The following is a 17,529-nucleotide window of genomic DNA, read 5'->3' as shown; positions in this document are numbered from 1 at the left end:
CAAAGGAATGGCTGGCAGCGAAGCCCCACACATCTCTTGGCACCGTGCAGAGGTGGTGATTGGGAACGAATGTGGGGACAACATGGGAAATCCATTCTCCCTCACCCTCTCCAGGGCCTGTGCCCGGTGTGGAGTTTCATGGGCCATTACACCTTTCACACTGAAACGCTGGTGTGTCCTAAAGTGAGCTAAGGGAAGCCAGTAATGTCCTATGCAGCAGAAAGGAAAAAGCTTGCTTCATCTCCAATTACAGTATGAGTACATGGCATGAAGGCTGGGCCTCAGAATCGTTCTGGCTTTTTGTGTTTGAAGCAGGGGGCTATCAGAGTAGTTACCACAGGGGGAACTGGCTTGCGGTGGTCAAGCATTCATAATGACCTCACTTTTTGATCCTTTGATGCCAGCTCTTATCAGTGGGAACCAGCGTTCCTCAATCACGGTCCTAGAGGGCCATGGTGGCTGCAGGTTTTTGAACCAGCTCAACTGCTTCATTAGAATCCATTATTGCTCAAGTGACATTTTTCTGCTTCCTTTTAGGTGTCTTTGAGCCTGTGAAAGAAAAATGAACTGCTTGCAAGCTACTTAGGGTTAACAGCAGACAAAGCCATTTTGCTATAACAGCAGGTTATTCATACAGGTGTCTGTCATATGACTGAGGACAACGTCTATTTGACAAAAGAGAGCTGGCCTTTCCTTCTTTAAGGTCTATCTGATCAGTGAAAAAAATAAGAACAGATGGCCCATTAGCGTACTAAAATAAAACGCTTAAGTAAACGATATTATGTTTATTTTTAAGAAATAAGGGGAAGAGGGAAGAAGAAGAAATTATAAAAAGCCAATAGAAAAAAATGTAACTTTGCTATTCTAAATAAAGAGAAAACAGAAATTTTAGTGATTGGCAAAAACGGATAAAAAATGAGGTTATCAGAAATAAACTTGATGCATTAGGACTAAAAGTCAAGACAGAGGTAAAGAATTTAGGGGTAACTATTGACTCTGACCTGAATTTTAAATCACATATTAATCAGATTATTAGGACAGCATTTTTTCACTTAAGAAATATAGCGAAACTTTAGACCTCTTCTAATTTTGCAAGATGCTGACAAATGAGTTTCACGCTTTTGTTTTCAGTCGGCTAGATTACTGTAATGCGCTCCTCTCAGGACCACCCAAAAAAGACATCAATCGATTGCAAGGAGTGCAGAATGGAGCTTCCAGAATCTTAACTAGGAAAAGAAAATTCGAGCACATCACCCCAGTTCTGATGTCACTACACTGGTTACCTGTGTCATTTAGAATTGACTTTAAAACACTGCTTATGGTTTACAAAGCCTTCAATAATCTCACTCCATCTTATATTTCAGAATGCTTTTCACCTTACACTCCAAATCGTAACCTTAGATTTTCAAATGAGTGTCTGCTTAGAATTCCAAGAGCGAAACTTAAAAGAAGTGGTGAGGCGGGCGGCCTTCTGCTGTTATGCACCTAAAATCTGGAATACAAGTTTACCAATAGAAATCTGCCAGGCTGATACGGTGGAGCACTTTAAAAAACTGCTAAAAACTCATTACTTTAACACGGCTTTCTCATACCTTCATCTTAGTTTAAACCTGGTATTCTGTATATGCATTTAATTATCCTTATCATTCATGGTGGCTCCAAAATCCGTACTAACCCCTACTTTCTCTTCTGTTCTTTTTCCGGATTTCCGTGTTGTTGTAATCTGCACCATCACCACCTGATCAAAGCACCGTGATGTCCCTCCACTGATGGATTAAAGGCAAGAGGTCCACATGACTGTCATCACCAAGTTCTTCCATGTGAACCCTGAATACCATGAGGACTGATTGAGGTCATTGCTGTCAGTTAGAATGCCTAGAGGGGACTGGGTGGTCTCATGGCCTGGAACCCCTGCAGATTTTATTTTTTCTCCAGCCGTCTGGAGTTTTTTTTTGTTTTTTCTGTCCTCCCTGGCCATCAGACCTTACTTTTATTCTATGTTGATTAGTGTTCCCTTATTCTAATTTTTATTTATTTTGTCTTTGTTCTCTTTCTTCATCTTGTAAAGCACTTTGAGTTACATCATTTGTATGAAAATGTGCTACCGAAATAAATGTTGTTGTTATTGTTCTGCCTTGCAACGTAGAATCCAGGTACTCATCTGTGACTGAATAAAAATCTAGTTGATTGAACTGGTTGTCACACTTGTGCGAGTTGGAGGCAGCTAAAGGGTCTGAGTAAGTGTAATAAAACATCTGACTGGGGGGCGGCGGAGTGCACTGACTATCTTTCTCAGTTCCCTACAGACCTTTCCTGGGAAATCCTGCAAGGTTCCGGCACCTCAGAAGCCGGCCCCTTTGCTGACGTCACTTCCGAAGCCGGCCCCTTTGCTGATGTCACTTCCGAAGCCGGCCCCTTTGCTGACGCCACTTCCGAAGCCGGCCCCTTTGCTGACGTCACTTCCGAAGCCGGGCCCTTTGCTGACGTCACTTCTGGTTCCGGCCATTCTGATGACATCTTTTCCTCTGCAGACCTTTAAAGCCTCCTTCTTGGGCTACTATAGTCAGTTCTGTTTTGGACTCTGTGATATGCACATCGTGCTCCTGATACAAAAAAACCCTTTTGCAGCTGGAAAAACAATATACGGGTGGCTGCCCCAAACCTTTATAATGTCTTGGACTCTTAATTGTGGCATTGTCCTGTCTTCCTCAGGGGTTTGTTAACTGCTTTTTGTTTCTTTAATTTAAGAAGCCTTTCTAAATTGCGGAGTGTAGTCCCAGGACCAGAATCAGAGATGCCTGTACTGTACATGCTTTTATCTCCTCACGTCTTGACTGACTACTGTAATGCCCTTTATACTGGTGTGAATAAATCCTCCCTTTGTCAGCTACAGTTAGTTCAAAATGTAGTTGTTAGGCTTTTAACCCGATCTAGTCGGAGGACATATGTTACTCCCATCTTGTATGCTTTGCACTGGCTTCCGGTTTATTTTAGCAATTGGTTTTAAAATGTTGGTGCTTACCTATAGCACTCTCTGCAGACAAGCCCCTGAGTACATCACTGGCCTTCTGCACCGCCATACAGCCTGGTGGGCCCTAAGGTCTGGGCAACTGGGCCTCTTACTCCCTGTCTACACGTCAAGATGGAAGACAGAGTTTTTAAACATCTTCACCCTAGAAGGAGTTTTTCAAAAGGCCCGTTTTCAGGGACCTAAAATGCAGTTTGCGTGTGGATGAAAGGCCAAAATGCATGCAGAGAGGTACGTTTTAAGAAATACCTAGGTACAGTGGGTATAGAAAAGAATCCCACCCTTCGAAATATTCCCATTTTTTTTGCTTTACAGCCTTGAATGTAAACACACAAACTAATATTTACTCCAGCTTTACTTACTCAATTCAATCTATAACATCCAAGTGAAAGATATCACAGCCACAGTTCAGAAAAATTGAAAAATAAAAAACAAGAAATACTGAGATTAATAAAGGATCACCCCCTCCTAAACTCAATCAGGTGTAAGTGCCCACCACTTCCATTGCAGACCATGGTTACTGGCGTCCTTCCACCTGTGATCAGTTGTAATCCGTGTGATTAGTGAAGTATAAAAACAGATGTTCCTGGAGCGTTCATTCTCTTGCATGGTAGTGCAACTGACAGCAAACAACTGACTATGGTTGGCAAGCCACTTTCAAAAGATCTCAGGGATAGAGTTGTGAACAGACTTAAGGCAGGAGATGGATACAAAAAAATCTCAAAGGCTTCAGCAATCCCAAGGATCCCAGTAAAGTCCATAATAAAGAAGTGGCAAGTGTCTGGTACTATTAGGACCCTCCCTTGATCTGGCCATCCATCCAAACTGGATGGAAGAACAAGGAGGAAACTGGTACGAGAGGCTACCAAGAGGCCAATGACCACTTTGAAGGGGTTACAGGATTTTATGACTAAGAGTGGTCATTGTGTGCACGTGACAACAATTTCACAAGCGCTCCACAATTGTGGCTTGTTTGGGAGGGTCGCAAGGAAAAAAACACACGTCTCAAGAAAGGCCACATTAAGGTTCGTTTGAGCTTTCCCAGGATGCACCTTGAAGATTCTGATGCCAAGTGGAAAAAGGTCAGTCAGTCAGTCAGTCATTGTCCAACCTGCTATATCCTAACACAGGGCCACTGGGATCTGCTGGAGCCAATCCCAGCCAGTACAAGGCACAAGGCAGGGAAAAACCCTGGGCAGGGTGCCAGCCCACCGCAGTGGAAAAAGGTCTTATGGTCAAATGAAACCAAACTCAAACTATTTGGCCTCAACACCAAATGGTACACCAATGCAACTCACCATCCACAACACACCATACCGACAGTAAAGCATGGAGGTGGCAGCATCTTGTTGTGGGGATGTTAGGATAGAAAGAAAAATGGATGGGGCAAAATACCATCAAATTCTTGAGAAAAACCTGCTACCCTCTGCCAGAAAGTTGAAGACGGGCAGAATTTTCACCTTTCAACACAACAACGACCCGAAGCACACAGCAAAACTGATCACTCAGTGACTGAAGGAGAAAAAAGTGAATGTCCTTGTGTGGCCCAGTCAGAGCCCAGACCTAAATCCCACTGAAAATCTGTGGAAAGATTTGAATATAGTAGTCCACCAACGCTCGCTCACCATCCAATTTGACCAAACTTGAACAGTTCTGTAAAGAAGAGTGGGGGGCAAATATTGAGTGGGCTCAATCTAGATGTGCAAAGCTGATAGAGAAGAATCCTAACAGACTCAAGGCTGCCATTAAAGCAAAAGGTGGGTCAAAAAAATGACGTTGACATTGGGGGGGGTGTGTGGTGTTATGGGTCCACAGCTTGTGGAGAAAAGGCCATTGATTTTAAATAAATAATCACCGCACCCGAGGCGGCTTCATGAGGGGCGTTGTTGTAGCGAGCGCGGGCAGTCGTCGATGTGGGCGTTTCTCACCGTGTGCACAGGTGAGGAACTGCCCACATTCGTGATTGCTCCCGTGGCTAATGCTGCAGCTGTGATGGCCCCTCACGTTTTTAAAAGAAGCGCAAGTCGGTTGGGGAGAGAGAGAGAATCGATTGGAGAGAAAGGAAAGGAGAGGACGGAGGTTACAGGGAGCGTGGAAGCAAGCGGTGCAGGAGAGAGACGGACACGCGGCGCGTGGTGAGCGCGATCGAGCGCTCGTGGGCAGCTGCGAGGAAGCTGGGTGTTGGGCCGACTCCCAGGTGTTTGTGTAGATGTCGCTCCCGCTGAGTGATCTGGTAGCGGGAGTGACAAGGTGAAAGCGACGGGCGCAGAGGCCATGGAAAAGGCAGCGGAAGTCGGGAGACTTGGTGATGGAATCCCCAACGTGGGCGACCTGGCCGTTGAGGGTAATCAAGTCTCGGGGACTGGGATGAGTGCCAGACCGAAGCCAGGGATCGGGAGGTCTCCAGTCTCGAGCGTGTGATGTAGGAGGGCAGCTGCAGAGAGCGTCTTGCCTGCTGCTAAGCCCGTACGGGATAAGCAGGTGAGACGCATACAGAAAAGAAGCACCAAGCTTATTTGTTGTTGTTTTTAAAGACAGCTTCCTAATCATTTTAACCTCTCGATTTTATGGATTGTTTATTTAATGAATGTTTGAAACTGCACTATTTATGGAACACTGTTTTTGTTGGTTTTTAATAAAAGCACTGTTTTCACTTTTAACCATCCCCTTGCTAAGATGCTCAATTATTGCCTTCACTGACTAGCTCACTCGGCAACATTATCGACGGTGTTGGGTTCAAGTGCTTCCAATAGCAAAGGGAGTGTGGAGCCAGAACCCACATCGTCACAGGGTGATCCTTTATTAATCTCAGTATTTCTTGTTTTTGATGTTTTATAATTTTTCTGAACTGTGGCTGTAATAAAGTATCTATCTATCTATCTATCTATCTATCTATCTATCTTAGTCTGAAACAGGTGCATTCAGTACTTTTAATCGCTCCTGATTAGCAATTACATGCAAATGACAAAAGAACTAGTAGTTCTCAATCTAGCTTCTCTCCATTTCCACCTGTGTGTATTCATCTTGCACTATTTGGTTTACTAAAATTCTCAGAAGAAAACTGAAGAGAAGGTGAGGAACTGACAATTACTCATCTGTTTTAGGCTTCAAATAATTTAGTTAGAAAGGAAAAAACAAAATCTACAATTTCAAGAATGACCTGACATTGCAGAGTTAAAACACTAACACGTCATGATGTTAAATAAGACCTGTTATTGGCAAAGATGGCTTTCTAATCAAGCAACTGGATTGGAATAAAAACTTGTAGCCTTGGTGTCCCTCCAGGACCGTGACTGAGGACCCCTGGTTTAGCTCATCAGGAGACAGGTTAGTTTTAGCACGCTGATGATGTGTCGTCACAGTTTTATTCCTGCCCAGAACCACAGATTTAGAGCTACCAGTATTCGACAGGATTATGACAATGCCACCCAGACCTGCTGTTACCCTAGAACTGCAGAATAACAGTGGGCCAGGGATGGTTAATTGCCACCCCTGCCCATGGCAGATTATTGCGATGAGCTATTTGAGGGAAGGCCACCTGTTTATGGAAATCCTAGTGCTAAACCACCTGTAGATGACGTGACGAAGAGACTCAAGAAAACAGCCTGCTGTTTTTGGAGGCCAAATTCATCACAGACAAAGTGGAAAGAGACAAGCTATTCCATTGTACACTTAAACAACACAAAGCTTGGTGGACTAATTCAAAAAGAAAGTGTGTGGTGTCTCTTAGAGCTTATTACCTTATCTTTTAAGTTTACTGCGGCACTTAACTCATTTTCTAGCCATTTGAACTGATTCCCAGGGTCTTCCAAGTTTTCATTCTCCATATTCTTTTCATAATACAGGTTGGTGTTGAGCACAAGGATGTGAAATTTGTTCTGTCCCGAAAGTGTCATTTTGTAGTATGCACCTCAAAAGGAAAGAGAAAACAGACAGTTTCAGAAACCATCGCCCCAAAGCTCTTCCTGTGTTTTAGCTGTTGCCCAACAGTACATTTTCTGGAGAATACTGCTAACAAGGGTGGTATGGTGGCGCAGTGGCTAGTGCTTCTGCCTCATGTGTGTGTCTGCATAGACTTTAACCTTCTCCCCAGGTCTGCATGAGCTTTCTTCCCAGACCCCACAATTCTAAATCGGTCCTGTCTCTTTGATTGTGATGGACTGGCAGCTCATTTAGAGTTGGCGCCTGCCTTGCAACTGACGCATCTGGGGCAGGCTCCATCCCCTTGACCCTTAATTGCGTTAAGTGGGTTTGAAAATGCTATGTTTCTAATTAAAATGAAGCTTGACATGGCACGCATACCTGATATATAACAGAACAGTGCTAGGCTTTTCTTTCTCACTGTTAAGAGCACGTCCCATTTTTTATTTCATTTTTCACCCCTTTCTGCCAACGGGTATAATCTGTTCAGTTCTCACTGCACTCACTCAGTTTCACATTGCTGTGTCCTGCTGCACCAGATTTTTTTCTGTTGTGGAATGGAAGTTAAAAATCTATTGCTAGCTTCTGTATGAAAATCTGCATGTTCTCTGTTTGGCTAAGTATTATTATAACAGATAAATAAGCGTGCTTACATAGAGTAAGGCTGCCAGTGTGGAATGCAGTTTTTGGCTACTTGCTTTAGCAGTGCCTAGGTTATTGTCCAATTAAGATGCCAAACGTATGACATGTTTTCTGATAAGCTTAATTAAAAATATAAGAAAAGGCTAGAATTTCTGCTTTCCGTTGTAATCAACAAATTGTGTAAGAATGTTCTGTGACCGGGCGGCATGGTGGCGCAGTGATAGCGCTGCTGCCTCGCAGTTAGGAGACCCGGGTTTGCTTCCCGGGTCCTCCCTGCGTGGAGTTTGCATGTTCTCCCCGTGTCTGCGTGGGTTTCCTTTGGGCGCTCCGGTTTCCTCCCACAATCCAAAGACATGCAGGTTAGGTGGATTGGCGATTCTAAATTGGCCTTGGGGTGTGTGTGTGTCCTGCGGTGGGTTGGCACCCTGCCCAGGATTGGTTCCTGCCTTGTGCCCTGTGTTGGCTGGGATTGGCTCCAGCAGACCCCCGTGACCCTGTATTCGGATTCAGCGGGTTAGAAAATGGATGGATGGATGTTCTGTGACCTTTAGATGAAACTGATCTTATTTTTTCTAACTGTTTCTTTTGAAGATCTCTGTTATAAAATGCATCTGACCTCCCCTTGAGGGGGATTTTTGCACTTAGAGCTCTGTAAGGCAAAAACCCTCTACTCACCAAGTGTACGAAATGAAAGAATTCTGTTTGTTTGAATTGGTGCCTGCCTGCTGTTGTCTTGAACCTTCGACCACACTGTATCTCAAAGATGTGCAGCATAATTTAATTGGTGAATCCAGCTTAGCCCAGAATGGATGAATATGCCATGTGTTAGACTGGCATTTCAGGTCAGGGTTGTTCCTGCCTTGCACCCGGTGTTGCTAGGCTAAGCTCCAACTCCTATTAAATAAGAAAATTGTAGGCCAGTTTGCTAAACTGCAGACAGATTTGTATTTACTGTCAAGGCACAGATGAGTATGTCCCCTGTTCTGAGAATTAAGTCTTAATGTGCTGCTCATCAATGTAAAATGATTTTTTTTTTAATCTTTTTTTGAATTTATTAAAAGCATGTAACATTCCATACAATCAAGTCAACCTTAACAAAACTAAATTCAATTCAACCTCCACCCATGAGAAAGAGAGGGAGGCCAACAGCCAGAATAAAACTTTTAAGAGTAGAAAAGAGGGAAGAGAATCCTTTTTTCCCAAATACTAAAAGTGTATTATAAAATGTTATTGATTAGACCCTGCCAGGTTTTAAAGAAAGTTTTGCACACATCCTCTAAGTGACAAATTGATTTTTTCCAATTTCAAATATAGGGTGGTCCAGATCTAATTATGCAATTTTCATTACGCTATAACTTATTCAGTTTATTACATAGAAAATCTCCCGAAAAATCCCGGACCATCGAGAAGTGTGCGAACTGACAACAAGAAGAATCGTCTTCGCGCCGAATTGGAATCGTCCCTGCATAAATCAATGTCATCCAGACGATCTGGATCTGCATAATTAGATCTGGACCACCCTGTAGTATATAACATCAGTTACCCCCTGACTTAACAGAGCAGAGTTAGGATTCTTCCAGTTGAGCAAGATAAGTCCTGTGTGCTGTGACAGACGGCAAGCAGCTCAACCTGGCCGGGACGCCCTGAGGATGGAAGGACACTGTCTCCCCCAAAACGCTAGATGGCAGCTCCCCTGGCGTGTAATGGTGTCCCAGATTCCCGCGGAGCATCCTGGGACTTGGAGTTCGGTTTCTCAGCCCTGTTGGGTACCGTGGGTGCCACCAGGTTTAGCTTTGAGAGGACCGGTGGAGCCATGCCTCATTCATAGCCCGGAAGTACTTCCAAGTCACAAGGATGGAAGCCCCGAAGTACTTCTAGGCTGAAGAAAAAGCGAGTTCTGCATTAGACCCGGAAGTGTTAGCAAGTCACGTGGTCGGAAGGACAGAAGCACTTCGGGGTCAAGGACTATATAAAGGACTGCTGGAGACCCAGCAAGTGAGCCGGAAGTCGGGAGGAGTAGGATAGAGCTTTGCTGGGAGGTGTGGAGGAGAGAACAGTGTATATAATTGTGATTAATATAGTTGTAATGCCTGTTTATTGTGACGGAGGTGCTTCTGGGCACTATAACAGGAAGAAAAAGATTCAAAATATCTTCTTGGTGCTTTTAACCTGTGTGCAGTGTATCTGTCAGTTGGGGTTAAAGGGGTCTTACAGTGCTAATAGTGAAGTAAAGGCCATTACAGTTTGTTTGTCCTTCTCCACTTTAGGCCCATCTGGGAATCCACCAAACACAGCTGTTAATGGACACTGTTGACGCTGTGCTGTAAAAATGGCACCGTCCTTTGGATGAGACGTAAAACCGAGGTCCTGACTTTCTGTGGTCACCCCTGGGCATCTTTCAAAAAGAGTTGGGTGTATCCTGATGTCTTGGCTAAATTGCCCAGTTCTGGCCCCCTAATCATCCCCTGTCTCTAATTGGCTCTCTCTCTCTCTCTCTGACCCCATTAGCACCGAATAGCTAATATGTGGTGAGCGTACTGGTGCAACAATGGCTGCTGTCACATCATCCAGGTGGATGCTGCACATTGGTGGTAGTTGAAATGGTTCACCCCTGTCAAAGCATTTTGAGTAACAAAAAAAATGCTCTATACAAATGTAATTGATTCTTATTATTAAAATCATAATACAGGGAACATTAGAACAATCTAGACGAGAACAGGCCATTTGGCCCAACAAAGCTCACCAGTCCTATTCACTAGTGATGAGCGAATATGTTCGGCTCGAGCATCGCTATGCTCGGAGCAGGGCACTACTCGAACGAACACCACATGTGCTTGTGCGCCATGCTCGAGTCTCTGCCCCGCATGTTTTACGGGTTGGAGACAGCCAATCAAGGGGCAGGTAAGTACTGCCCTCACTGTAATGCCTGTAGCCATGTCAGGTGCTGGCATTACAGTGATTGGCTGGCCGGAACACGTCATCGGGTGCTATATATGCAGGCACTGGCATATAATGTTTTAGAGCGTCAGCTCACCTGCAGGTTCTGGCATATAATGTTTTAGAGCGTCAGCTCACCTGCAGGCACTGTCATATAATGTTTCAGAGCGTCAGCTCACCTGCAGGCACTGGCATATAATGTTTTAGTGCGTCAGCTCACCTGCAGGCACTGGCATATAATGTTTTAGAGCGTCAGCTCACCTGCAGGCACTGTCATATAATGTTTTAGAGCGTCAGCTCACCTGCAGGCACTGGCATATAATGTTTTAGTGCATCAGCTCACCTGCAGGCACTGGCATATAATGTTTTAGTGCGTCAGCTCACATGCAGGCACTGGCATATAATGTTTCAGAGCGTCAGCTCACCTGCAGGCACTGTCATATAATGTTTTAGAGCGTCAGCTCACCTGTAGGTACTGGCATATAATGTTTTAGAGCGTCAGCTCACCTGCAGGCACTGGCATATAATGTTTTAGAGCGTCAGCTCACCTGCAGGCACTGGCATATAATGTTTCAGAGCATCATTTTTCCTGTAAAACTGATTTTTTGGGGGGGTTTTGGGTGTGTTTTTGTCAGTCTGTAAAAGTGGCGTACAACTCGGACAAACTGGTTCCCAGCAGCGACTTGGGAGTCCAAGATGCATCCAGACATCGTCCCCATGCTGTTCCCGGTCCATTTGGGTGGTGTTTCTGTCACTTTCTGACCTTTTCCAATGGTCCTCTCTTCAGAGCAGGGGGTGCCTGGTTGTCTCCCATTGACTTACATTATACTCGGGTGCTCGGTAGAGCACACGAACATCGCGATGTGTTTGGATCGAACACCCGAACACTTTGGTGCTCGCTCATCACTACTATTCACCTAATTCTTCTAGAAAAACATCAAGTCGAGCTTTGAAAGCCCCTCAAGTCCTACTGCCTATCACGCTACTTGGTAGCTTATTCCACGTGTCTGTGGTTCTTGGTGTAAAGAAGAACTTCCTAATGTTTGTGCGGAATTTACCCTTAACAAGTTTCCAACTGTGTGTCCTCGTGTTCTTGATGAACTCATTTTAAAATAACAGTCTCGATCCAATGCACTGTATGTAATAAGAATATAAGTTTAATGTCACTGTGCTCTGTACAAAAGTTATTTTAGAAATCCACTCACATGTACAGGCCAGGCCAAAGTTAGCACACAGGGGCTCTCGGCATTTAGAACTGCTAGGCAAGCATTTGAAGAGAGAAGGTACAACTACGAAAACAGGCATTGTACTATTTCTGTATGTTAGAGATGAAATGGAATCCTCTCCTTGCCTTGTTTGGAACCTAAGTAAGGGCCTGCATGTGGAGAAGACAGTATAAAAAGACTTAGACAGCAGCCAAGCGCTTGGAAGCCGATAGACGGATGGGTGATATCGTCATCCGTCCTAAAAAGCCTTCCAGCGCAGCAACGAAAAATGGTAGACTGTATAGATCGAGATCCCACCTTGGTATTTGTCTTGCTATTGGCTTCCCGTCTGTAATGCTGCGTAAATCGTCAGTAAAGAAAGCTGTTATTTTCTTTTATGTGATTTTTACTGCCGTATCTCTATGGGAGGGATATCGCCTTTTAATACCATATCTATATAGTTTTTGGTTACTTAAAACGCTGCGAGCCCTATTGGAAACACCGTATAAGCAGGTTACTCTGCTTGCAGTTTCCCTCAAAGAAAGCGGTTAGCTTACTTTTGCTGCGCTCAAATAAAAAGTCAGTCTGATTGTACTTGTCCAGCTGCTTGGATCAAACATTTCAGATCTAGTCATGACATAATGGCGCTTTATCACAGTGCTTATTGTTTGTACTGACTGGCACAGCATATGTTTAAGACAGCTGGCAAAACTGTCCATTGCAGGCAGGGGTCAGTTAGTAAATACTGTTTGTTAGAACAATAAGGGCAAAACAAAACTTGAAGTAAAAGGTGGACTTGCTTGATTTTCTGAAATTCTTAAATATGTTGCACTCTCTAAAGCCAGGGTCGCCAACTCCAGTCCTGGAGGGCTGCAGTGGCTACAGGTTTTCATTCTAACCCTTTTCCTAATCAGTGACCTGTTTTCACTGCTAATTCACATTTTAATAGCCCTGTTAGAAGGATTCAGTCCTCTGAATTGATTCCTTTCCTCGTTAAAATGCAGCCAAACAGAAATTAGACGTGAAACAAGCCAACAGATGACCAGCTAAACTGGGGCTTCAAACTCCAACCAGTTTCTTAATGAGAAGCCAATTCTTGCTGTTAATTAAACTCGTTATTTAATTCCACGGCTTGTTGTTGCTCTCGTTCTGCCACAGTTGACATTTCCAAAACTGTTGATTTTCTGTTTTTCATAAGAACATCGTCCAAGTATTTTGGTGACTTGAGAGATCAACCTTACTGAGACCTTCACATTTCTTTATTTTCAGATATTGTGTGATGTGGCGGCTTGTTTTGTGTCTCATTATTATTTGGTTGCTAATGAAGGAAAAAGAAACAACTAAAGGGCCTGAGTCAAATTAATTAAAAGAAGTAATTAGCAGCAAAAACTGGTCACTAATGAAGAAGATGGCTAGAATGAAAACCTGCAGCCACTGCGGCCCTCCAGGACTGGAGTTTGATGCCCCTGATCCAGGGGTCCTCAATCACGGTCCTGGAGAGCCGCAGTGGCTGCAGGTTTTTGCTCCAACCCAGTTGCTTAATAAAAAGCACTTATTGCTAAAGTAACACTTCTGCTTCACTTTAGTGATTTTGAGGCCTTATTGCTTAATTTTGTCGTAAACAGCTATTTTAATTGCTCCTTATTATCAATATTATCAATAACATGCAAATGACAAGAGAGAGCAGCATTTCTCCATTTAGCTTATTTACATTTACACCTGTGTGTATTTATCTGCACTATTGGGTTTAATTAAATACTTGGAAGAAAAATGAAGAGAAAAAAGTGAACGACTGAGAATTACTCGTCCATTTTAGCCTTCAAATCATTTGCATGATAGAAAGGGAAAGAAAATCTAGGATATGAGAATGACCTGACATAGCAGAGTTAATTTAATTTCATAGCTTGTTAGTGCCTTATTGGCAAGAATTGCTTTCTAATTAAGCAACCAGGTCAGAACAAAAACCTGCAGCCACTGCGGCTCTCCAGGACTGGGATTGAGGACCCCTGCCCTGATCTAAAGCCAGGGTCACCAACTCCAGTCCTGGAGGACCACTGTGGCTGCAGGTTTTCATTCTAACCCTTTTCTTAATGAGTGATCTGTTTTTGCTGCTAATTCTAATTAATATATAGCTAATTAATGCTAATTAACTTCTTTTGAGTTCATTTTATTTAACTTGCTCTTGAAGACTCCATCCATCCATCCATTTTCTAACCCGATGAAACCGAATACAGGGTCACGGGGGTCTACTGGAGCCAATCCCAGCCAACACAGGGCACAAGGCAGGAACCAATCCTGGGCAGGGTGCCAACCCACCGCAGGACACACACAAACACACCCACACACCAAGCACACACTAGGGCCAATTTAGAATCGCCAATCCACCTAACCAGCATGTCTTTGGGAGGAAACCCACGCAGACACGGGGAGAACATGCAAACTCCACGCAGGGAGGACCCGGGAAGCGAACCCGGGTCTCCTAACTGCGAGGCAGCAGCGCTACCACTGCGCCACCGTGCCGCCTCTTGAAGACTCAGACTCCTTAATTAAAATTCTTTTTCCTTAATTAGCAACCAAACAATAATGAGATACAAAATGAGCCAAAACAACTGGTGTCCATCACACAATATCTGAAAATAAAGAAAGATGAAGGTCTCAGGAATGTTGATCTGCTCAGGTCCCCAAAACATTTTAACAGCACTCTTAGAAAGAGAAAATCAACAGTTTCGGAAATGTCTGCTAATGCACCACGAGAGCAGCAACAAGCCATGAAGTTTAACTAACAACAAGAATTGGCACCTCATTAAGCAGCTGGTTGGAGTGAAATTGGTTGGAGTTTGAGGCCCTGCCTGAGCTGGTCTTCTGTTGGCTCACTCACTTCACATTTCATTTCTGTTTGGGTGCCATTGAAGGAAAGAAATGACGCAATTCAGAGGAATGATGAAGAAATTCAGGGGAACAAATCTTAAAAAAGCAATTCAATTAAAATGAATTCACAAGACGTTAATTAGCAGCACAAACAGGGCACTCATTAAATAAAAAACCTGCAGCCAAGGTGGTCCCCTGCTCTAAAGAAACTCCTCCCTTCAAGAAAAGTTCAGATGAGCACCTGAACAAAATATGGCTAACCAGACAAAACACTGCGACATTTGTCTAGCAACAAACAAGCCAATCAGCAGGGTCGTGGAAAAACTAAGTAGGAAGACAGTGAGAGTAAGAGACAGAGAGAGACAGGTTGGGAGCATGGCGCTGCTGCACCCACCACACAGCGGACCACCCAGATTGGGACCCGAGTGCATCTGTGCAATGGGTCACACCTCAGTGAAGTCATTGAAAAATGATACAAGGAGAAAAATATAAATGAACAAGTGTAAGTAAAATTACTTTCCAAACAACAACTAAACAGAAAGTGAAAATAACCAAGTGAAATAATAAGCTCATAGGCTGTGAAGTGTGACTGGAGACATGAAATAAAGAGCTGTGTGGTGTGACGGGTGGCCGGGAATCGTGCCCTGTCGGGGAGCCTGGAGGTGCAGAGGACCGAGAAAAGGGCAAGCCATTCCATGGGACGTGAAAGGACAGCCACCCTGGGTTGCATCGGGGCCACAGGCAGGGGGCTTTGAAGCCCAAACATGTTGGGGTCTGTGGCCACCACCAGGGGGGCCTGTGCAGCTCCGGAGCCTTGGCATGTAGCACTTCCGGGTGCTTCCAGTGCTGCCAGATGTTAATCAGCGAGCACCTGGATCACTTCTGGGTGCAGTATAAAGGAGGCCGCCTTACTCCACTCGTGAGCCGGAGTCGGGTGGAAGATGATGGAGCTTGGGCTTGAGGAGTTGGAGGCGGCAGAAGAAAGGGCGAGAAGAGAAACTATTATTGTTATATTGTGCACGGTGGTGTTGGCCTGTAAATAAACGCGTGTGTTTTGGGACATTCTGTGTCTGCTTGTCTGTGTCCAGTTCCGAATCTCCACAGCGGGTAACAAACTGGAGAACAGGGAGGTGTTTGCAACATTGGAAATGTTATTATACGGTGATGAAAATTTGAAAATAAAAAAGTAGTAAGCCTAGTACAACTGATACATAGGCAGAGTGGTAGTTCTGAGGATAAGGATCTACACTGGTATCTGGAAGGTTGCTGGATCAATTCCGGTTACTGCCAGGAGGGATCCTACTCCATTGATCCCTTGAGGAAGGCCCTGAACCTGAATATTGCTCCTAGGGTTCCGTACAATGGCTGACCCTGCACTCTGACCCCCAAAGGTTATATGAAAGGAATTAACAAAGTAAATCAAAATGAAAAAAAAAAAAACAAAACAAAACATCAGATCTACAGTTACACATTGAAAGGAATTGGCCCAAGTCCCAAAATAACATGGGCAGAAGCTGTTACAAGTGTTCAGTTACATACGTACCATCCTTGAATTTTTCTTGAGCATTACCCAGCCAAGATCCCCATAACGAAGCAATTCTTTCATAAAAGTCATTGTATCCAGGGGGTAACTGGCTTTTGGGATGGAAATCATGGTTCCCCAATGTTGAGTACACTGCAACCGCTAGATCAGAAAAAAAAAAAACACTATTAGAAAAATATGAGGCAGTAAAATTCAGCATTAGAAAACAAAATGTGATACAAAAATGTTGTAACAAATCCTGAGTCATATTGTCTCTTCTGGAATCAAGCTTTCTTATACTGTATTTGTGTGGACAAAATGAGCCAATCTTCTCAGAACCATCTTTGCTAGGCTGGGTTCCAGCTCCAGACTCAGTTGTTACGTAATAACATAACACATAGTAAATGACAAGAACTTCCCATACATCCTGCCACCATTTGCTGTGAATCAGTGGCACAAGATGGCAAAAAGGGCGCTAAGACTTTAAACACAAAGAGACCAGACCAGAACCTCAGAAAATTAGTTTAACTCCGGGGAATTAAAACTCAACAGGCAGACCTGGCCAAAAAAAGGGGCACTGGCTTTAAATACTCAAAGCACTGAAAAATTCCCTTCAAGGAAGAGGACTAACCTCCTTGGCGTTAAACCTAAGCAAAACTCGGAATTCTATTGCAAGTACGGTTAACCGCGAGTCTGACTCGGGGTGACATGTAATGATCCACTTTACATTTTTAAGCCCAAATGACACTCGGGACACTATTCTGCTACCATCTAGTGAAGGAAATAACTTCATGCTACATGAAAATCATTCATATTTCGGTGTGTTTTGCCACTCTAAGGTAACTCATCAATATTCAGGAGTGGGCGGAGCCTCCAACAAATAAACAAACAAGGCAAACAAAGAAAAACGTAGATTTAGAAGAAACTGAACCATTAATTGATGGCTGATGGTGCAGGATATGCACTGTATGAACCATTGCTCCATTTCAGTGATAGTGATGATAATGTGAATTGGACCTCAGAAATTGTCATGGAAATTGAAACTGATTCATGAATACGGCCAGTGGCAGTTTTTGATATGGACGACATGGGCTGTTGCCTAGGGCGGCATCGTGGTGGAGGCGGCATCTTGGGCATCACAAAAAAAAATTTTTTTTTTTGCGTGCGCCCATGCTGCCCTGACATCATGCCAGCGCATTTTTGGGATTGCATGGGCACCGATCAGTTTTCTATCACCCATTTGCGGGGAATAGGGGCGCCCTCCATTTGCGAGATGCGCCTGCTGCTTGCTGCTTGCCGCACAGGGAGGAGAGGAGAGGGGCGGGGTGGCGGGGGATTCTCTGGCTGCCTGGCGCGGCATCTAATAACCATCTCGCAAAATAAAACAAAATAAAAACAAGCAAACA

General features: G+C 44.1%; 1 protein-coding gene across 1 annotated transcript in view; it reads right to left on the bottom strand.

Moving 5' to 3' along the window:
• smpdl3b (sphingomyelin phosphodiesterase acid like 3B) overlaps positions 1-17,529 on the bottom strand; it is a 47,959-nt gene that overhangs the window by 12,166 nt on the left and 18,264 nt on the right. The window contains exons 5-6 of the mRNA XM_039740368.1: positions 16,145-16,285; positions 6,769-6,938 (exon numbers count right to left, since the gene is read on the bottom strand). Coding sequence (XP_039596302.1) covers positions 6,769-6,938; positions 16,145-16,285 — 311 coding nt within the window. The remainder of the gene's footprint in view (positions 1-6,768; positions 6,939-16,144; positions 16,286-17,529) is intronic.

Source organism: Polypterus senegalus, chromosome 17, assembly GCF_016835505.1.
Source record: "Polypterus senegalus isolate Bchr_013 chromosome 17, ASM1683550v1, whole genome shotgun sequence".
Taxonomy (NCBI): domain Eukaryota; kingdom Metazoa; phylum Chordata; class Cladistia; order Polypteriformes; family Polypteridae; genus Polypterus; species Polypterus senegalus.
Note: the sequence above shows the minus strand (reverse complement) of the source record. Positions and strands in the feature narration are given on the sequence as shown.